Below are 21,241 nucleotides of genomic sequence, written 5' to 3'. Positions count from 1 at the left end.
GGGTGGCGCCCCCAACCCCCAGCCATAGCAATCGCCCGCCGCAGCGGCTGTCTTTGATCAACCACAACCAGCAGAACCTGCTCAAAGGACATCAGGATACTATCACGGCCCTCGCGTGCATTGATGCGCCGTTCCGAGGAGGGGTCGTCAGCGCCGATCGGGCGGGAGTCCTCAAGGTGTGGAGGGTGGAGGGGCTTGATCTATCGTAGTTGTTTAGATTGTAATAGTCGTTTGCATGATACACACTGGATGCTTATTTCTCAATCTCGGCAGTCTATTTTATTTGGATAATATAGTACTCGAGGTAGTGTTGAGTCAAAGGTGGCGATCTAATCTAATCCGATCCGCAGACACACGAATGGCACGGGCGCTCGTTGTGTGACTCGCAGCTTGGGATTTGCTTGAATGCTGAGGGTGCTGAATCGATTTCAGCCTTGTACACTAGGTCCCCTCCGCCGTTCTCGCTTTCCCGCCCACATCCATCCCCGATATTTGAGATTTCGCCCAGTTTCTGCAATGACGTCTCCGGTGGCATCGTCGTCGCACCCCGCACAGCTCCCCGCTCTGCAGGGCCCTCACGCAGGCGAAGGCAAGAAGCCCAAGGAGAAGAAGGACAAGACTGCCCCGTCTGGATACCCGCTGGAGGTACGTGCGCGCAACGGCTCGCAGCTGGTTGCGTGACGAACATGTCGTAGCTTCAACCTCGGCCAGACTACTTCGATCATCGTATCGAGATGTTCGACAAGCTCAAGGCTGAGTTCGATGAATGGGTCAAAGGTGAGCGGAAACGGTTGGAAATCTAGTTCTTCCAAGCACTAACATGTCGGGATGCACCTCCGCAACTCCTTTAGCTCAGCCACGCGAGACAATAGAGGTTACCCTCCCTGATGGCACGAAACGCCAGGGCACAAGCTGGGAGACCAGTCCCATGGACGTTGCCAAGGAGATCTCCAAAGGCCTTGCCGATCGTATCGTCATTGCGAAGGTCGTGTGAAGTGTTCTGAGCCCTAGTCAACCTGACTCATGCTCCGCAGGTGAACGACCAAGTGTGGGATCTGGAGCGGCCGCTCGAAGGCTCATGCTCGTTAGAGCTTTTAGACTTTGATCATCCCGAAGGTGATTTTCCTCAGACCCCGATGCATGTCGTGCGCGATGTCGTCGGTCAACGCCAGATTTCCGTCGGTGCTGACACGCGATGTTAGGCAAACGTGTCTTCTGGCACTCGTCCGCCCACGTCTTGGGTGAAGCTGCAGAACGCCACTACGGATGCCACCTTTGCATTGGCCCCCCGACAGAGGACGGCTTCTTCTATGAGATGGCTATCAACGACAGGTCGGTTTTGTTGCACCGATGTTTGCCCACGCTCACCCGTTTGACAGAGTGATCACGAATACAGACTATCCCGCTCTCGAGAAAGTATCAGAACTCGCGATCAAGGAGAAGCAGAAGTTCGAGCGCCTAGTCGTGTCGAAAGAGAAACTCCTCGAGATGTTCGCGGTGCGTATTCATGGGTGTCCGGGTAAATGGAGTTGCAGCCTTTATTGACCCAATTTCTGCACACAGTACAACAAGTACAAGAAATATATCATCGAGACAAAAATCCCGGACGGCGCATCCACGACAGTGTACCGCTGCGGTCCGATGGTAGATCTGTGTGTTGGCCCTCATATCCCGCACACAGGCAAGATCAAAGCATTTATGGTCACGAAGGTCCGTGCCCAATGACAGGCGACATGCCGACTCGAACTCAGTTTCGCGTAGAACTCTGCGTCGTATTTCCTAGGAGACCCGACGAATGACTCCCTGCAGCGAGTCTATGGTATTTCGTTCCCTGATAAAAAGCAGCTCGTCGAGTACAAGGAATTCCTCGCGGAAGCTGCCCGACGTGATCACAGAAAGATCGGCAAGGTTTGCGATGCTTGACGTTTCGATGCTGTATGATCAGCTGACGCAGTGCTACCAGGAACAAGAACTGTTTTTCTTCAACGATCTCAGTCCGGGAAGTTGCTTCTGGCTGCCGCATGGAACGCGTATCTATAATACACTTGTAGAGTTGCTGCGTGTGCGTCGTCTTTGCTTGTGCTGATCTACCACCGTATCTAACGGGATGCACGCTAGTCCGAATATTTCAAGCGCGGTTACCAAGAAGGTAATGCAGACTGTGCCTCTCCCTATAGTCTCTTCTGATGATCCTTCAGTCATCTCGCCGAATATGTATCACTCCAAGCTCTGGGAGACGTCTGGACATTGGCAAAACTACAAGGATGATATGTTCACACTCAATATTGAGAAGGAAGCTTGGGGGCTCAAACCCATGAACTGCCCTGGTCACTGCTTGATCTTCGACTCGCGTGATCGTAGCTACAAGGAACTTCCTATTCGTATGGCGGAGTTCGGAATCATCCATCGTAATGAGGCATCGGGTGCTTTGACAGGTCTTACGCGCGTACGACGGTTCGTACAGGATGACACCCATGTGTTTTGTATGCCGACACAGGTGAGTTCTTTACTTTATGACTGGAATGCGGAAAACTGAGACTTTTGTTGCCAAGATTGAGGAAGAGATTGGGTATTTGTTTGACTTCATGCAGCACATATATGGCATGTTTGGGTTCGAATTCCGCCTTGAACTTTCCACGAGACCTGATAATTATCTTGGCACGATCGAGACCTGGAATGAGGCTGAGGAGGTATAATGAATCCACCTTTTCTACAGTAGCAAGGTACTAATCTCCTTATGATGCAGCAATTGACCAAGGCTCTCAACAAATTTTATCCTGACAAGTGGGAGCTCAATCCAGGTGATGGAGCATTCTACGGTCCGAAGATTGATATCACCATCCGCGACGCGCTTCGCCGCTCATTCCAATGTGCAACAATCCAGCTGGATTTCCAGCTACCCGAGCGCTTCAATCTCAAGTATCGCAGCGCAGACGATACTGCTAGCGCGGACAAGCCTCCTTCGAGACCTGTCATCATCCACAGGGCAATCTTGGGTAGTTTGGAACGCTTCATTGCGATCATCACCGAGCACTTCGCCGGCAAGTGGTAGGTGTTCGCAGCTATGAATTTTAAGCAGCGCTGATATGTGTCTACGAATAGGCCATTCTGGATTTCTCCTCGTCAGGTCCTTGTTGTGCCTGTAGCGATTCCCTACGTCAGTTCATGAAACACATTCCCATCATGGCCTACGTACTCACAGTCGCTTGATTTAAACAGAAAGAATATGCTTCCGAGATAGGTCAGAAATTGTCTGATCATGGCTTCTTCGCGGACGTAGACAACGGTGAAAATACCTTGCCAAAGAAAATCCGCAATGGCGAGATCGCGCAGTATAACTTCATCCTCGGTACGCTATTATTCACTGGCCACTACCTAGGGATACGAAATTGACATATGCTTCCACTATAGTTGTCGGGCAACAAGAGCTGGACAGCCGCTCTGTGAATGTCCGCAATCGTGATGATGTTGGTACGAAGGCTCAAGGAAAGATGGTGCCGCTAGATACGATTATTCAGCAACTGCTGGCCCTGAAGGCTAACAGGAGTCTTGAGAACAAGTTGGTCTGAGCAGACAAGCAATAGCTAGAAGTAGACAGATTTGTTGCTTGTTGTGATATAGTTGTCTTCACCTGTTAACAAACTACTTCTACGGAGTGGCTCGTAGTCGACTCCCTACGACCTGATTTGTATGACTTTGAATCATATTCAACAGTTTCTTGTCTCTGATGTTGCGAGTGTGATCATGACTCGTGAAGTCGTGAGGTGTACGCCACATTCACCGCGAGCGCTTCAGCCACCTCCCTTCCATCCTACTAACTGCGGTCACGCACTACGTTCTTAACCGTGTTCGCGATGTCCCTTCGTATCAAACCTATCAAGCAAGTGCGTTATGTCGCGGATTCTATTCACGTGTCTTGACGTATCATCTTCAGACTGCTGGATCATCGAAGCTGACCAAAGCATCGAAGCGGCGCATAGACTCGGACGAGGAGGACGCCACCCTTGCGCAGGACCTCGACAACGAGGGTCCCAGCTCCCAGCCACAACACAAGAGAGCGAAGACGGAGGACAGCGATCACCGCGCGACGGGCTCGGACGGCGAACCCGACGTCGACGTGGAAGTCGATATTGAGGCGGACGCAGAAGACACGCGTTTCTTGCCCCCAGAAGCAGCCACTTTGTCCGCCCCTTCCCCGCCGCCAGCAAAGGCATCGAAGCGCAAGAGCGGCAAGCCGAAGGTGGACGGCAAGTCCACGTCGGAGCGACGCTCCAAACGGACCGTCGTGTGGACGGACGACGAAGATGACGAGTTTGTGGATGCCGGTCGCATCATGGACTCGGAGGACGAGGACTTTGCGCCGGAGTCGGCGCCCCCATCCAAGAAAGGCGCAGTCACGAAGGGGAAGGGCTTAAAACCGAGTGGAGGAACGAAAGGAGCGAGGGGAAGGGGGAAGAAGGAGGAGAAGGAGATAATCGTTCGAGATGAGCGTAAGCTACCTCCAGCAGCGCCCTCCGCACCCAAAGACAGGAGCGCAGTTCCAGCAGCAAACAGCAAGCGGCCGGCCCCCAAGGACGATCGTCAGGTGGCTGTTGCTGAGCCTGCTGCAGCAGAGAAAGCACAAGAGCCTGTTCCCCTAGAGGAAGCTGCGCCGCCACTACCCAAGAAGCGCAAGCTACCGACCATCAAGAAGAACAAGGCGTCTGCCACCCCATCCACTCCCTCTGTCGCCGCCGTTTCTCCTGCGGTAGGAGAGAAGAAAGATGCCGCCGCAGACGTCATCACGCCCGTTGGGGTGGCAGCGAGGAAGCCGGCCGCCACAGCCAACAACGCGGATTTCGACCTGCGCGATAAGAGCGTGTATGCGCAGCTGTTCACCAAGGCGAGCCCTGTTTCGATGCGCTGCGTTGACCGGCACCCACCGCGCTCGCACATTCTGACGTCCTTCTGCAGCCCGGCGGCACGACGCCCAATTCGGGTCTGAACCGGAAGGAGAAGGAGGAGGAGCGGCGGAAGGAGCTCAACAAGATGCGCGACGACGCCCGCGCAAAGCGCGCAGACGAAGCCGTAAGCCCTCGCGAGCCCCCACCGCGCACACCGCTGACGCTGCCGCTCCCGCCCAGAAACGCTCCTTCGACCTGCAGTCCGCGCACGACAAGATCGCGCGCTTCGAGGAGAAGCTGCGTGCGCGCAAGTCCATCGCGGCGTTCCCGAATATCCTGGGTGCCTACTTCAAGTCCGTGCACGAGGCGGCGAACAAGGAGGAGCCGGAGCGAAGGGAGCAATGATGCCGCAACGCGCGCGCAGGCTGCCTACGCTCCCAATGCAGACGCCTCTCTGGAGCGGCCGGCTCGCTCACATCCAGACAGCACTGGTGGAGTGCGGCGCAATCTACATCGCCCGTCTCTTCTGCACTTCTGGCGGGCTCCGATCTGTCATCGCTGGCAGTCAGTCGAGGAGCTTGTCCGGAATTCCGGCCTTGGAGATAGGATCAAACAACCCTTGTTGATAGATCGTATCCCGTCGTCACCCACTCCCACTCATGTAAGCCGTGGACTTCCTGGGTACTTACCGGTGCGCAGACGCGTAATCGGGGTCGGTAAACGGGCATATCATACGTACACACCCATATCTCGCCTAGTCAGTGGTCTTACGCGCACGCCCGGCTTTTTGTCACATATGGTACATATTCGAGTAATTCAATTTGGCAGCGGTGCCATCACAAACGCTTCACGATCTAAGAGCGGTATTGTGCTCAGCTACTCTCCTAAGAATATGGCACTGTAAACATAAAGAAAACGTCGTCGCCGCGCAGTCCAAGAGTGTCATCGTGGTAGAAAAGGCAATCAAAGGAATAAAAGAGCCGACCCGCGCCCTCTGCGCCCTCCGTGCTCCCAAGGGGCACGCCGCCAAGAACGCAAAAAGCAATAAATAGAAGTGCGCGATGTGCGTGGATTATTACAGTACGGCGGGAGAGTGGACACGAGGAAGGAACAATAAGGTGTGCGCACGCGCGGGCGCCGCGAATGAGAAGACAACCGCGGCCACCAGGTCGTGGTGGACGAAAGATAGAAAATAAATGTCGATGCCTGATCGGGCCGTGCCGGACACGACGGAAGGCAAGAAGGAGACGGGGGATATAGCACCGTAAAGCGCAAACCGGCAGAATAGAGCACAAGAGCGCGCGCCACGGCGAGAAAATGTACAATAAGGAGTGACCACCGCGCGAGGGCCAGCTATCAAGGGGGCGTAAACCAGGCGAGCGACGAGGGGGAAGTCACCAGGGAGCAGGGATCAGGGCGGGACGGGGGACGGAAATGAGATGGCGACGGGGACGAACAAGCGGCAGACGGACGACGACAATAAGTTAAGGTACGTTCATGGGGGTGCCCGGTCCATGTCGGGCGGCATCGGGAACTCGCGCACGGTCCCGATGTCCGTGTCGTTGGTCCCGCTCGTCATGGTGGAAAACCGCGAGAGCGTCGAAGCGTCCATGGACGCAACGCGGAGGCGTTCTTCGACTTCCTCCTGTGTCAGGTCCAGCGCCGCGATAAGAGACCTCAGCGCGTGGTCGCCAAACGCATTAGCACTCGCGCCGCTCGCGATCAAGTTCTCGGGTCCATGTAGGTGCAGAGGCGGAGGTGGCTCGACGTGGTATACAGGCACTTGTTGGACGTCGGAGAAAGGATTCGAGATGCGGGCGGACTGCCGAACGGTGCTCTGGCTAGCGCGGCGACTATGTGTGGCGTGGCTAGCACGGCTGGTGCGGCTGTTGCTACGGCTCCGGCTGCGAGGCGCCGTGCGCTGCAGTTCCTGCGCGTTGAAGAAAGGATTCGAAACGCTCCTGCGCTGCTCGTTGAGATCCGCGAACGGATTCTGCAGCTCCCGAGCGTCAGCCGTTTGCTCGTGCTCCATCGTAAGAACCTCGGCAGATTCCCACTTGTGCGCGGGTGAGAGTATCGCGGCGGGCGTGGTCTTTGCGAGCACTACAGTGGGGGACATCGTGCCCGATTCCGCGCGCACGGAGCGCATAGACAGGAACGAATCGTCATGCACGGTCGAGCCATCCCACGAGACACCGCTGTCGGTACCAGCACGCTGGGGGATAAAGGGGCGCGTGGGCTGCTCTAGCGCAAGCTCTTTCGCGAGGTCGGGGTGATATTTTGAGAACTCGAAAGGAGGCAAATCGACGGGCTCGTCAGACGTCTTGGTATGCATGGTGCGCACGCTGGGCGTGGACTTTTTGAACATAGCAAAGTTCTTCTCCTCCATCTCATGATGTGCTGGGGATCGGGCGACGTTCGCTGCGGCGGTACTCCGACCGTTCTCTCCCCCATCATCGAGCTGCTTCCACTTATCGCTAATGCTCCGTGGAGGAGGCGCACCGGCGCGTTTGGTGCGCTTGGAGTAGATGTAGTACGCCGCGACGACAAGAGCAAGGCCGGAAAATGCCCCGATACAAGCACCAATAACAGTGCCGAGGGAAATGCTGGAACCAGATGAGACGGCAGAGGCGGGGGCCACGGATGGAGAAGGCGATGTGAGCGATGTTGTAGACGGCGTCGGGACAGCCGGCGTGAGACTGAGACTCGATACCAATGGAGGTGCAGTGATTGAGACGGACGAAACTGTGCTTGTATTCAAGATGAGGCCGGTGGCGGTGGCGACCGTCGAACCAGACAACCTTTCACTCCCAAAAATATTGGTCGGGAGACCCACAGATGGCTGCCTCTTGTGGTGAGCAGGAGCGATGTGCATGGTAGTATAAGGATGGGATGGGAGTGGTGAGAAAGGAACGACGTGGTAGCGAGAGTACACCCCGCCTGATGCGGGGACAAGAGCGTAGATTTGCCAGAATCAAGGCTTGCTGGGGACGAAGTGAGCAGAAGAAAGACGGGGACGACGAAATGACTCACCGAGCAATTAATGAAGCGAGCAGAAAGCAGAAAGTCGCGCCGGACGTCGAGTTACGCCCGGCGGGAGATGGGGGGAGAGAGGAAGAGCTGTGAGCGGGAGCGGGGGGCGCGCACCGTCGCATCTCCTTTGCCGCCCGGCAATCCCCGCCAGACCCCTTGGTAACTGCCGCCTCTTGTTCGGATCGTTCATCAATACTTAACAGCCAAAACTGAGAAGGCTGACAAGAGCATAGCCAAAGCACATACAATATCTAAAGCAGTCTATAGTAATGTTATGCAACACGGGGTAATGGCAAAATCCAATGAAGAGCTCATGTCCCGTCCAATGTACAACATCCGTCCCTGAAAGCATCCTTCAACCGGTCGTGAGCAGAGCAACCGGCAAGGCTCGCACACGGCGAGCGAGTTCATCAGTCCGAGCGTTCAAACGTTCACGCCGCACACTGCCCCCTCCCCCGTTCTACCGCACATTCGTCCACGAAAATGACGGGCCCCCCGGCGCATCCAGCGTCACGCTCACGCCCACACTCAACGAGCGCATCGGCCGCTGCGGCACGCGCCCTGTCTCGGGCGGCGTAAAGACCCACATCGGCACCGCGCCGAGCTCGATGTCGCCCACCGCCGTACGCTTCTCCCGGCCAACGATACACCATCCGTCTCCAAAGCCCCGGACGACCGCGAGGCGCTCCCCGACGGAGATCGCAAGCTCGTCGGGCAGGGCGGGCGTGAACGCTTGCTGCACCTTGTGCCGGTGTGTGTCGTCGAATGTGGGTGACGCAATGTACGTGCTTGTCCGCAGCGACGAGGACGTTGCGACAAAGACCGAGCCCGAGGAGCGGTGCCGCCGGGTCCGCGGTCGGCGGGAGTCGCGGGGCAGCTGCAGCGAGTCGCGGGGGGGCGAGCGAGGTGGCGGGGAGCGCGGAGGTGAGCGCGGAGGGGAGGGGCCGGGTGAGACGAGGTGCTCGACGATTTGGACGGGGGCCTCGTCCTTTCCGGGGGCGGACCGCTCGGGCAGGACGATGCTGGGGAGCAGCTGCGCGCGGGACATGTCGTCGTCTTCCCTGCGCATGCGAGTCTCGCTGCGAGAGACGTCCTTGAGCACGTGTGGGGTGGGAGGCAGTGGTCGACGGGGACTTACACGGATGGCTTTCGATCGTGGCCCTTGGAGAGCGCAGCGAACCCAAGGTGGTCTGTGTTCTTTTTTGTCTGCCGCCTCTTCCAGAGGAAGTAGATCCCAAGACCGAGCCCTCCGCCGACGGCGATAACAATGGCGACGATCATGCCGGCCAACTCGACGGGATCGTTCAAGATGGTGTCATTTGTGGATGGGCCGGTATACGGAGTAGAGCGTGGTCGGAGAGGGTAGGCGGGAGACATGGGGGGGCGGGGCGGCCACGACGGACCAAGGAGAGGGAGAGAAAGAGAACGTGGACAGATTTCAGTTTGAAGGGGTTGCCAGATCAGAATGAGACAGACGAGGGAGCGTCAGGGCGAAAAGCGGCGTGAGGTACAGAGCGAGGACGGAAACAAGCGCGAGGGGGGGCCGGGAAAGGACTTTTAAGACATGTGCCAGGAGCCGGCTGGTCTGGCCGGCGCATTCTCATTACTTACCAGCGATCGCGACTCGCACCCACTGCGGCGATGGCTGTGCGCCCGCGACCGAGCTGGGACCAGGTTCGTCGCCCTGATACGCAGACGTCCGCCGTATCGTCGTCCACCGCCCTACGTCTTGCCTGCTATCAGCAACGCCTGGTATCGTACACCCCTGAAGAGATAAGGATTCTCGGCGAGAGCTGCTTGAAACCGTCGTGTGGGAACCCCGTCGAACACGACGTGGGCGTCTGGTCGAAATAGGCTGGAGATGTGACCTGTGCTCGAGGCAGCGTCTCTCTCCAACGTCACGAGAAACGATGTTATTGGACAAGAGACGTACTTCGGGCGTGTTCATACGATGCTGCTCCCCATCAGGCCGGCCAGGGGGCAATCAACCGACGTCTAGCACCAGGCTGGCGAATTTCAGACTCGTGTTTGAGGTGCATGTTGAGCAATGACGGACCCGCGACGCGTCCGCTGCAATCAGGTTATCGCCGGCAGTGCGTCCTTGAGCCAGCACCGAGGCACTGGCAGACCCAGCAGTCGCATCCTTCCGCTGGCATGGTTTCTCCACAAATCTGCCGAATTAGCTTCCGCTGCCGAACTAATTATTTATCTTATCGAATGACGCCGTCGTAATCTACCCGGATCTGACTGACCCGAAGCCTGCATCCGAGATACTCATCTATTAGTGCACTCGACTTGACTCGGACGACTTGGACAAAAGCTGGAGTTCTATAAAGCCCTGATCAATGTACAACACGGGTCTGTCCCTACGGGTCCTGTTCGACCATATATTGTACGTACATATAATGCTGCAGTGACTCTGCAATTTTCTGTCCGTTCTGCTAAAAGCCTATTACTTGATGATGCACAAGCTTGGCTTCCAGAAGCACACCATTCAGCACTGCGCTTCGTCAATCAATGTTCAGCCTCCAAGCCGAGGTCAAAGTAGTCCAGAGAAAATTCAGGCAGGCCACTGCCAAACAAACTCCAGCTTATAAAAATACTCCTTGCATATCACTTATAGTTCCTCAACATAAACACAGAGAACTTTGTCCACAAACAGGTGCACGAGTCTTTGCCCGCAGCGCATCCTTCCAGAGCATAATTATTGAGATTTGGACACAACTTTAACACGCCTTAGTCCACATGCTTGACCGCCTGTGCGTCAAACCACCCCCGGTCGAATCACACTGCCGTCTCATCGTATGAGCGGAACAGCCAACCTTGTTTCCCAGTTACATGGGTACGACTATTCCGACACGTCGAGGAGACTAGACACTCTGGGTTGCAATACAGAGCCGCCGTCACCGGCTCACCGTGGTCCAGCGCCGGCGAGGACGTCACTCTCGGTATAGTCCGTGAGGATAGACAGCGTTGGGCGGTCGGGATCGGAGGATAATATGGACAGGATGCATCGGACAGGAATAGGCGGTTGTTGAGCGACGTGGGCTATCATCGACGCCTCTGCGGGGCTGTCGACGCGCACTACATTTGACCACGGCCGGAAGCGATGCAATGCCGCATCGACAATGGATGGATTCTGGTCTTTCGGGAGCCCGAAGGCGTTATTCCACCACCGACGAAGATAACAGAAGCTCTGAGTTGTGATCCAAATAGACCACGTTCACTGAGAAGTGCCTCGAGTGGACTCACCCCCGGGTTGATGCATTGGCGACCAGATCTTAACAATTTTCAGGCAATAAAACATGCACAGAAAGTTGACATACTCGAGTACCCATACGTAAGTGCAGAATGTTTAGTGTTGTGGACATGTTATCGCGCAAGAGTCTGGGATCTCTAGAGTGTCACTGGGTAATTTGAACTGGCTCGCGCGAATGGGTGAGTAACGTGTCGCGCATCACTAACGGGCACATAATCAATTTCTAATACAGAGTCTATAGGATGTCTCAAGTGTCATTAAAAGTGCCCATTTAGGAAGAACGAGTCGTTCTGTGAGAAAGACTCGGGACAAAATATCATCTTGGTATATATTCCCTCTCGACATTGTTGCGTTACTGCCAGGATGAATAGCCTGTTTCAAGTTTATGCCGGATGGGGTCAATCGAGACTCACTGCTGTGGCGGTAAATCTGGAGGAACCCACCGAACAAGCGTCTCTGCGACAAGAATATAATATATGCAGTCGACTCTCTCATAACCCATACCCTTCGGAGCACATCTCACCTCAGAGGTTTTTATATAAATTTCATCGAATGTATATTCCCAAGCTGCAGCTGCAGGCCTGCACCAATACCGAGCCATCCGCGATGTAGAGGCTGTTATGTCGGATGGTAATGTTTATTCTGAGGGGTATGGGTTATGAGAGAGTCAACTGTATGTCATTCTACAAGGTGAGCCGGGGGGGCAGGCTCCAGTTGTCGCGCTTCTGCAGCAAAGCCGGGTTCCGCGGGAGTTTGTTATTTGCCAGTCCAACGACGCTTCTTGGAGAAGGTGAGTGCATCGTAATGAAATCGTTCTACTCAAATCTGCGGATCGCATTTCGAAGGCATATCCAGAAAAAGCGATTTGGTGTCGCTTTCGTCCATGTTCGTGTGATACATGAACTCTGGGCCGTAAATGAAATGGGCGTAGGCTATCCCCGAAGAGAGTACAACAAGCACTCTGCGCAGCTGAGGCCAATAGAAGACTCCAAAAGCCTCCTCTATTTACCGAGCATTCTCCAGCTCCTTTTAAGACTCTTCTCGAGTACTGCAGCTCTCTCGGATGTGCAGACGTGTCGGATTATGAAGACCTAAGGGGCTGGCTTAGGTCGTGCATATCGTGACATGCTTCCTGCTATATGTACATCGTGCAGACTTCCAGCGACCCCATGGTTTTATTCTTACCGCGGCTTGATCTGAATCACTCCTGGCATACCGACCATTCCCAAAGATGCGCCCAAAGCTCGAGGAACGCGAGAGACGACCAGTAATCTCTGATCGCAGCCACATCGGCAGAGGATGTATCACTGGCATACGTAGCGCAGAGCGGAATCAACTTGTGCGTTCTTCATCGACCATCGCGGCCTCTTTAGACTACTATTACTACTTTAGTAACGTTGGCTCATTTTGCGCACTGTACACTGTTGTCCATTTCTCTACTTGCCTCTACACCATTCCATTCACATTCTCCGGGGCTCAATGCCATCTGACAACGTAGAAGAGTTTCGCCAGGTTCTGTCGTCGTCCAAGAAGATACTCATCCTGAGTGGCGCCGGATTGTCCGCCGCTTCCGGTAGCTACTACTCTCTTGCTGCCCCGCATACAATTGTTCCTCACAGCCGTTCAGGAGTCGCGACATTCAGAGGCAATGGTGGTCTGTGGCGCAAATACGATGCCGCCTCCCTCGCGACACCCGCCGCATTCGCCGAGAACCAATCTCGCGTATGGCAGTTCTTCCATTACAGGCGCGAGCAGTGAGTCCTCTCGCACCCACATCTCAGCGACCGCTCACGAACACACAACCGCAGGGTCCTCAAAGCCGCGCCGAACCCCGCGCACCGCGCGCTCGCGCGCCTTGCCATCCCAAGCATACGCCACACCCTCGCGCCACACTCTGCACTCACCCACGTAACCCAAAACGTCGACGGGCTCTGCACAATCGCACTCGCCGACGCCGTCGCTCCGCTGTGCACGCCCGAGGAGCCCGCCGAGCTCATCGAGATGCACGGCCGGCTGTTCGATGTCGTGTGCACCGCGCACGACTGCGGGTTCCGCGAGACGACGCGCCGCTCGCCGTTGTGCCCCGCGCTGCGCGGGACCGAGGCCGCGCTCGAGCCCGTGGTGCGCCGCGCGGACCTCCCGCGCTGCCCGGTGTGCGGGCAGCTCTGCCGCCCCGGGGTCGTGTGGTTCGGGGAGCGGCCGCACCGGATCGAGGAGATCCTCGCGCTCGCGGACGACGCGGACCTGTGTATCGTCGTGGGCACGTCTGCCGTGGTGAGCCTGCGCGGTGCCGTCTGTTGCTGTGACGGTGCTTGACTGACCTGTCCGTTACGTGTGCTGTAGGTCCAGCCGGCTTCGAAGATTGGTGGACGGGTGAAGGAGCATAGGGGAAAGATCGCAGTGTTTAACATAGAGGCAAGCAATCATTCCGATGAGGCGGATTTCCTCTTCCTGGGCCCGTGCGAGGTTCGGCTTGGAGAGGTACTGGGAGTATAGTGCAAGCTATTTGACAGTGTGGATGTAGTTGCTATCTTTGACAATAAGACTTGAAATCCGGACGTGCCAATAGTAATTGGTCGCTTTGATTTGGTGTGATCTCAACAGCTCGTATCAAGTTCGGGCCGAATTAGCTGAACAAATGCTGGATTAGCTCACGAAGACACATGTCGCTGCACCCATGTTCTAGACGCACGATGGCAGCAAGTAAGAATAACGCATTAATAAAGGGATTGATGGGTGAGACCGGTGGAGAAGTAACATGATGCGAAAGCCAATGGTGACAGCCTCGAACCTTGGAGCTCTAGGGTCACTGTGGTGATTACGCGATGGGAACGCTGAATGGTGAAGACGACAACACCTCTGCCGATGAGATGGGCGAATGCTGCCGGATGAGGGGTGCAAGTAGAGCGGACGGGTTTGGCTATTGATGGCCAACGCCGCCCGAGCCGTCGCCGTGACGGTCCGTCCGGTTCGACCCTGTGTGCAATATTTGAAGATAGTAAGACTTTAATCAGGACGTGGTTCTTCTCCGATGCAGCGGCGAGAAGCCGATGATAGCTGGCGACCACACATCATATACAACCAGGCTGGGAGATGTCACCTAGTGGAAAGCGGTGCGAGTGGTGTGGAGGGATGTGATGGGGGACGTCAAAGAGGGCAGCCTGCCGATACATAGAGGCGATAGTGGCGACCCTCAGCGTGCCGCCCAACACCCGCACCTTTGCTCTCGCCGCCGGCTCAGATCTGGAGTTTTGCCTGCGGTTTTCTGTGTTTTAAACTCGGACTTGGTTCGACACGTCTGGGCAGGAGACCACTAGAATCCGACGCTTACTGGTAATCGATACGGTGAACTTGGGCTGGCAGTACAGTAATTGCTAGGTATGCATTCTGCGAGCGAGGCGTCTCCTAGACTGATGCCTTTGTGTAGTTGAAACCAGGGGTGCCGACACGAGACGAGAAAGAGGACAGGAAGGAGGATGAGCCGTGTGCGGTGTTGCTTGGCTCCCGGCGACGTTTGATCTCGAGCCATATTCGGCCCCGGACCAGAGACGACTTCCGATCGTTGCTCCTCATCAGCCTGAACCGTCTCATCGCGATGGCCCTTCTCATCTCCCTCGCCTGCGGTCTCGCGCGCTCGCAAGGCAGCCCTCTCCTCCCCCCGCTAACTTATCCACCCTTCGTTCTTTATCTTTTTCGCTCTTTTCCAACCTCTCCTGCCCGGCCGGTGCTCTTACCTGCCATCCGTATCAAAAATCAACGCCAACGATAACAAAGGACGTTTCCCATGGCTCCTTGCTGTACCTTGCTCTCTCGCTCGAACACCGATGCAAGCAGCGCACCGCTCAGCCGAACGGTCATCGCAGGCATTGCCGTCGCCTGCGCCATCACCAGCGGTGCAGTCCTATGGCTCATAATTTATTGGATGAGGAAGAGAGGTGCTGCAAAGCGCGCCGACGCGCGAGGCGCTGCATTCCTCTCCGTTCGCGGCGTAGTTAACGAGGGCAAGTCTATCCATTCCGGCCTCATGTGAGTTTTTCCCCCATGTCCGCCCTCGCGTCCCGTCGCACTGACAATATCCCCCCAGCTCCCCCCCGACGCTGCAGGCTACCACATTCTCCCGCGCACAGCTGACCCCAAGCATAATCATGCCCGCCAAGGCCGTCCTTTCTAAAGATGCTACCCGTGACGAAATCATCGCCCACTACACCGCCCTCGGCGTCCTCCCCCGCCCTTTCTCCCCCGTCTCCATGCTCCCACCCAACACACACGACAGCCAAAATACCAGCACAAGCCCCAGTCCGGGCTCTAAGCGCACGAGCCGCCTCCCGCCCTTGCGCCCCAAGTCTGTTATGTCCCTCGCTTCCGTGCGCAGTAGCACATACTCCCACCGCCGGCTCTCCTCCGCAGGATCATCGCTCACCATCATCAGCGAGGATGCACGCCGCCGCGTGCGTCAGGCGTTCAAATCGACGCTGCTCGACGAGCTCACTCTAACCTCTGGCGAGCGCGTCTCCGTCGTGCAGAGCTTTGACGACGGCTGGTGCGTTGTCGGTCGGGACACGCACGGCAACGGCGACGTCGAACTCGGCGCGGTCCCTGCGTGGGTGTTCCTGAAGCCCGTGAAGGGGCTCAGGACCGAGCGCCCTATCCGCACGACGAGCCTCGGCGTCACCGTTGGGATGGACAAGTCTCGCGTGGCGAGGGAGGATGTCATTTCGTGGTCAAATTTCTGAGCGCACGCGAGTGCTTCATTTCATCCGCTGCATGGCAGCAGTTTCGATTATTCGGCTCTGAGGCTTGCACGCGACAGTCGTTGCAAGCCTGAATTCTCGCTTCCCCATTAATCCCCCCACTCTATTATCTATCCAGCAGTTAGAGCTCCGAGCTTTCAAAGTCCATTTTGTGCGATCGCATGTCGATTGCCGTTCTTGGTCGACCTTACCCATTTGTTCTTGTTTTCGACCTTCTCCTGTTGTCTGTACAGCACATCTCATTGCATGAGATGCACCCGTTTTCCGGATACAGCTATCGCACAAGTCATTTAGCGTCGCTGTATCTCTTCAACCTTGGCTTGTGCTGTTAAGTACTAAGGCTTCGTGGCATATATGTCCGTGCCGAGTGTTAGATAGTGTCAATGTACCGCTTTAGAGTCGACTGATGCTTGTATCGTGCATCTGCCGAGTATGTGGGCAGTGTGCCATTCAATGTTTCAGCACTGAAGCTCGAGGATAATTTATTCAAGCAGCCGGAGTCGGCGTTTGAAGCGCGAGGACGTCACCCGCCTTTCAAGTTGTGTGATGCGCCTTTTTCCTGATCGATCAGCGCGCCTCCTCCCGCCATGGTCTCCGCGTCCAAGCCACCCCCGCCCACTCCCATCCACATCCTCCGCACTCACAACGCACCCCTCGCCGCCGTCTCCTTCTCTGCTGACAACGAACGCCTCTATTCCGGCGATGGGGCGGGCACCGTTGTGATTACAAACACCCGCACTCTCAGGCCTCTGGCCGTCTGGCAGGCCCACACAGACGCGATCCTCGGGATACAGGAGTGGACCAGCGCAGAACCAGGCGGGGAGCGCCTCGTCACGTTCGTCTCCGGTTTCGATCTCGACTTCCTCGTCCCCGGCCCCGCTGACCACGTCGCCCAGCCACGGCCGCGACAACAAGCTGCACGTCTGGCAGCGCGTGCGCGACGCCGCGGCCGCCCTCGGGCACTCCGCCGCGACGCCGGGGCTACAGCTGCCGCAGTGCTGCTACTCCCTGGACGTGAACGCGCTCAACTACTGCCGCTTCTCGCTCTTGTGCGTCGCGCCAGACGACGCACACAACGGGGAGCGTGCGCTCATCGCCGTGCCGAATCTCGTCGAGTCGTCTCTGGTGCGTGCGGAGGTCGTCTTGCTCCCTGCCCTGATGCGATGTGCGCGCAGGCGGACATATGGACGCTGCCGGGTCTGCAGAGGCTGCATGCTGCTATCGGGACGGCCGGGAAGCCCCCGACGCCCGCCCCCATCGAGGGGCGGGGCCTGAACGCGACAGGTACATCATGCTCTGCGCTCATTCGTCCTTTGGCTCAGACGCGGTTGTTTGGCAGGGATCATCATGGGGATGCACCTGTTCCAGGTGCCCTACCCTCATTCGTCCGAGCGCCAACAGCTGCGCCTGTTGTGTGCGTACGAAAACGGCAGCGTGACGTCGTGGGGGTATATGCGGACGGACAAGGAGACCTCTGTAGAGGGTGTGGGTTGGGAGGCCATTTGGAGTGTGAAGCTGCACGTCGAGTCGGGTGCGCTCTGTCTGTTGACATCTCCCTCGCGCCATCCGTATCTTGACGTTAAAATGGGCAGTCATGGCCATGGCCGTTTCCAGAGACGCATCGTTTGCGTTGACAGTGTCTGCAGACCACTTGATTGGGCGGTACGATATGCAGGCAAGACCGTTATTTACTACCAATGTGTAGTGGTCGTTTACACGCGGTGCAGCTCGCTGAAAGCCCCGACACACGAGAGTCTGCCTGTGCGGTGCACCGCACGAAACACCCAGGAAACGCAGCCGTTGCTATCAGAGATGACGGCCGAGTGTGTGCTGTGGGCGGCTGGGACGGCAGGTGCATATGCACGCTTTCTCCAAAACCCGCGCTCATCTCACCCATCTCAGGATACGCCTGTATTCTACAAGGTCCATGAAGCCTCTCGGTACCCTAGACTACTACAAGAAGAGCTGCCAGGCTGTTGCCTTCGCCAGATTGGCTCCGCACGTGGCCTCGGCACCTAATAGGGCCCCCAACGCGGACGAAGACAGCGAAGATGAGATGGGTGATGAGGAGAAGGCGGACCGGAGTCGTTGGCTGGCCGCAGGTGGACAAGATGGACGGGTTACAGTATGGCCTCTGATGAGCTTCGGCGGTTCGGGAACCTAGATCAGTGCTGGTGGCCTGCCGCCTGCCCGTACTTGAGTCCCAATAGCCCGACTTTGTAGTGCGTGTTATACCTCTTGGGCAGATTTCCATGTTGTTCATCCACCTTACGAGACGATCTAAAGCTTTACCGGTGAACCAAGGCAAAATGTGCCTCGTTGTATGATTGAGCGCTGTGATTGATTGAGTCTCGTGGACCTATGGGGTTTGGATGCCGGCGGTCAGAAACATGATGAGGCTCAAATGTTGCCGGTGCGTGATTGTTGTGTTGACCGGATACTCGTGGAGATTGCATTTGTGCCTGTTGCGTTCCTGCGTGGGCGGGATGTCTTGATTTGGAATGAATTCCCGTTCGTGTTCACCGCCAGAGAATCCGTGCAGAAGAAAAAGAAAAAGAAAAATGCAACAAGTACATATGAATGGTATGCGTTCCCATCTATGTCGTCGGTAATCGGATAGGTTCTTATGAATGTTCCATACAACAAGCAGTGGCTTTGAGTAATGGCCCGTAAGAATGGAAAACTAGTAGAACGGAGAGGTTGACAGCACCACACCGAACTCGATGCTTTGTGCGTCTCAAGACCGCGCACATCCACAATGTTCCTTGCCATGGTGCCTGCACACGGTACTCCGGTGAATGCTCGATAATTAAATCGCCACGTGGATTTCCTCCGGTGAATTTCTGTCCAACTTCTTCATTGCCGGCGTTTGTGATCATTTCATCATACCTCGCAGTTTCTCGTTGCAGCTTGAGCAAAGGACTTGGCTCCTTCTACACATGTGGATGGACGTTGTCAGGAATTTTTGCGCCGAGATGAAGAGACTCAATGTAGCTCTTGATACATGCACCGAGGTCTCGGGAAAGGTATAAAACGAGAGAGATGGCGAGCCTCGAAATTAACAAAACAAACTCCTACACCAGTATCTTCACTGCCTCACCCTTATTAACTTCAACATCATCAACGCTCAATTACCATGTTCTACAAGGCCTCCATGATCACCTTTGCACTTGCATTTGTCGCCAGTGCGAGTCCGACGCCTCCCCCCGCCGCCATCCGCATCCCGCTGCAGAAGCGCAATCTGCTCACGAACGAGAACGGCACGGTCGACTCGAATGCGATCCTTCGTGAGACCGCTCGTGTGCAGAAGTAGGTTATCCAGCAGCTCGTTCGCCCGACCCAACCACTCATATTTCACAGCAAGCATCGGCAGAACCTCATCACTATCGACAACAAGATCGGCCTCGCCAACTTCCACAAGGGCGCACACGTCCCGCCCGTCGCCGCGCCGCCCACTGAACACGAAAAACGTCAGGCGGAGGCCCTCGCGGATGCCGGGCCCTCGTGGACGGGCATAGTGTCCATCGGGTCTCCCGCACAGGACTTTGTGATTGATTTCGACACGGGATCGCCGGATCTGTGGGTGCCGTCCACGCAGTGCGAGGGGTGCAACGCGCGGCACTCGTACGACCCGTCCGCGTCGTCGACGAGCGTGGCCAAGAGCGGCACGTTTCGCATCGGCTACGGCGACGGCTCGACCGCGTCGGGGCCGATCTTCACAGACGACGGTGCGTTGGGACTCGCAACCTCTGCGTGCTTGTGTGCGTGCTGACGCGTCTGTGCGCAGTGAGCGTGGCAGGTATCGCAGTGCATAACCAGGCGTTCTCGGCTGTGACGAGCGCGTCTGGGGATATCGCCAGCGGCGTCAGCGATGGCCTCATGGGCATGTCCTGGCCGGGCATCTCCCAGCTGAACGCCGTACGTTGGCTCCTTCTCCCACCGCTGCCGCATGTTGCTCACACTGCAGTGCTGTAGGACCCGTACTTCTTCACGGCGGTCTCGCAACATGCGGTCCCCCAAGGCGAGTTTGGGTTCTATCTCGCGCCGAGCGGCTCGGAGCTGTACCTCGGCGGGACGGACTCTGGGCACTACACAGGAGACCTGGAGTACCACGACCTCGTCTCGACGAGGGGGTTCTGGCAGATTGGTGGTGCGACGGCGCTCGTGAATGGGCAGCCGGTTGTGTTCGGATTCGAGACGATCATCGACTCGGGGACGACATTAATGTATGGCCCTCCGGATGCGGTCGACCAGGTATACCAATCCGTCGACGGCGCGGTCTCGCTGGGAAATGGGAACTATGTGGTTCCGTGCGATTCGTTCCCCGCGCTTGCGTTTTCGTGGGGCGGGAAAGCTTTTGATATCAACCCGAAGGTGTACGTGGTTTTAATATTATCTCTGTGTGCGGAATTCTGCTGACGAGCGTGAATAGGTTAAACCTTGGACAAGTCTATGATGGCTACTGCCAGTCGGCGCTGGGTGGCCACGATTTTGGTCTTGGAGACAACGTTTGGCTCTTAGGCGACACGTGAGTCTCTCTGATATTGCGTACAGCCATGAATACCTGACATTCATGAGGATCTTCAGTTTGATGCAGAGTGTTTACACTGCATTCTCGGTGGACAAGCAGGCGGTCGGCTTCGCCTCTCTGGATTGATTTTGATTATGCTAATAGCTTGTCTATCCCGGCCGCTTTCTTGGAACCATCTATGTTTTGAGCCACTTCGGGGCTCGTCTTTTTCTGACACTGCTGTCGCTTCTGCTCTTTGTTCGAGTACGTGCGCTGTTTGTTAGTTGTCTCATAATGCAAGTTATGTTTTTGTGGTTCAACTGCGGGTGTGCCTGGATCTAAGATGGGAGAGGGCGGATCAGCGATCGGGGTCGTGACCGCGTCTCGGTTCGATTCTGACCAGCGCCCGCCCGCCTTGCTCTCTTCGCCCATCTCTCGCTTGAGCTTTGCCCTGGCACTGGCTTTCGACGTGCATACTCTCCCAGAGTCTTCAATTCACGCACTTGTTCTGCCTCTCGCTCATCCTCGAGGTTTGCAACACGAAATCAATTTCAGGCGAGAACTGGCCTTGAGGCACCCAGAGCAGTTCCCTCCCTTCAGCCTGTGTTCACGGTCGCTCAATGGACAAGTCGTCTGGCATCGCGGACAGCCCAGACATCGACGCCATGGTGACAAGGCATCCCGGCCTCTATACAAAGCATACAGGTCACGGCAAGTTCTCAGCCCTGACGCCATTTAAGCGTATGCCTAGCGAACCTTTAAAGGTGTACATCCTTTCTCCTTATCACAGCCCTGCGCTAACCTC

The 21,241-nt window shown here is 56.3% G+C and overlaps 8 protein-coding genes across 8 annotated transcripts; 6 read left to right on the top strand and 2 right to left on the bottom strand.

The window, feature by feature from the left end:
• Positions 1-516: 516 nt before the first annotated feature.
• FIBRA_05230 (uncharacterized protein) lies at positions 517-3,569 on the top strand (the record flags this gene model as incomplete). Its single annotated transcript, XM_012327003.1, has 16 exons — positions 517-645; positions 696-777; positions 852-985; positions 1,035-1,161; positions 1,203-1,332; positions 1,380-1,497; positions 1,564-1,710; positions 1,762-1,908; positions 1,964-2,062; positions 2,119-2,149; positions 2,199-2,497; positions 2,553-2,690; positions 2,747-3,048; positions 3,103-3,157; positions 3,220-3,349; positions 3,412-3,569. The coding sequence occupies 16 exons, from the start codon at positions 517-519 to the stop codon at positions 3,567-3,569; spliced, it is 2,226 nt and encodes a 741-aa protein (XP_012182393.1).
• Positions 3,570-3,854: 285 nt separating this feature from the next.
• On the top strand, positions 3,855-5,288 carry FIBRA_05229 (uncharacterized protein; the record flags this gene model as incomplete). Its single annotated transcript, XM_012327002.1, has 4 exons — positions 3,855-3,884; positions 3,935-4,891; positions 4,954-5,067; positions 5,124-5,288. The coding sequence occupies 4 exons, from the start codon at positions 3,855-3,857 to the stop codon at positions 5,286-5,288; spliced, it is 1,266 nt and encodes a 421-aa protein (XP_012182392.1).
• A 1,090-nt stretch (positions 5,289-6,378) lies between these two features.
• FIBRA_05228 (uncharacterized protein) lies at positions 6,379-7,758 on the bottom strand (the record flags this gene model as incomplete). Its single annotated transcript, XM_012327001.1, has 1 exon — positions 6,379-7,758. The coding sequence occupies one exon, from the start codon at positions 7,756-7,758 to the stop codon at positions 6,379-6,381; it is 1,380 nt and encodes a 459-aa protein (XP_012182391.1).
• A 618-nt stretch (positions 7,759-8,376) lies between these two features.
• FIBRA_05227 (uncharacterized protein) lies at positions 8,377-9,293 on the bottom strand (the record flags this gene model as incomplete). The annotated part of the gene is made up of 2 exons (XM_012327000.1): positions 8,377-8,995; positions 9,055-9,293. 2 exons carry the CDS (start codon positions 9,291-9,293, stop codon positions 8,377-8,379), a joined length of 858 nt encoding a protein of 285 aa, XP_012182390.1.
• A 3,361-nt stretch (positions 9,294-12,654) lies between these two features.
• FIBRA_05226 (uncharacterized protein) lies at positions 12,655-13,725 on the top strand (the record flags this gene model as incomplete). Its single annotated transcript, XM_012326999.1, has 4 exons — positions 12,655-12,929; positions 12,984-13,449; positions 13,519-13,634; positions 13,689-13,725. The coding sequence occupies 4 exons, from the start codon at positions 12,655-12,657 to the stop codon at positions 13,723-13,725; spliced, it is 894 nt and encodes a 297-aa protein (XP_012182389.1).
• Positions 13,726-14,959: 1,234 nt separating this feature from the next.
• Positions 14,960-15,908, top strand: FIBRA_05225 (uncharacterized protein; the record flags this gene model as incomplete). Its single annotated transcript, XM_012326998.1, has 2 exons — positions 14,960-15,201; positions 15,260-15,908. The coding sequence occupies 2 exons, from the start codon at positions 14,960-14,962 to the stop codon at positions 15,906-15,908; spliced, it is 891 nt and encodes a 296-aa protein (XP_012182388.1).
• Positions 15,909-16,513: 605 nt separating this feature from the next.
• On the top strand, positions 16,514-18,090 carry FIBRA_05224 (uncharacterized protein; the record flags this gene model as incomplete). Its single annotated transcript, XM_012326997.1, has 7 exons — positions 16,514-16,761; positions 16,823-17,051; positions 17,102-17,210; positions 17,266-17,466; positions 17,519-17,588; positions 17,632-17,778; positions 17,829-18,090. 7 exons carry the CDS (start codon positions 16,514-16,516, stop codon positions 18,088-18,090), a joined length of 1,266 nt encoding a protein of 421 aa, XP_012182387.1.
• Positions 18,091-19,062: 972 nt separating this feature from the next.
• On the top strand, positions 19,063-20,583 carry FIBRA_05223 (uncharacterized protein; the record flags this gene model as incomplete). Its single annotated transcript, XM_012326996.1, has 6 exons — positions 19,063-19,235; positions 19,287-19,654; positions 19,714-19,844; positions 19,902-20,302; positions 20,359-20,454; positions 20,514-20,583. The coding sequence occupies 6 exons, from the start codon at positions 19,063-19,065 to the stop codon at positions 20,581-20,583; spliced, it is 1,239 nt and encodes a 412-aa protein (XP_012182386.1).
• Between the last annotated feature and the right edge of the window lie 658 nt (positions 20,584-21,241).

The sequence above is a fragment of the Fibroporia radiculosa genome, assembly GCF_000313525.1.
Source record: "Fibroporia radiculosa TFFH 294 genomic supercontigs, scaffold4060, whole genome shotgun sequence".
NCBI classification, from domain to species: domain Eukaryota; kingdom Fungi; phylum Basidiomycota; class Agaricomycetes; order Polyporales; family Fibroporiaceae; genus Fibroporia; species Fibroporia radiculosa.
Note: the sequence above shows the minus strand (reverse complement) of the source record. Positions and strands in the feature narration are given on the sequence as shown.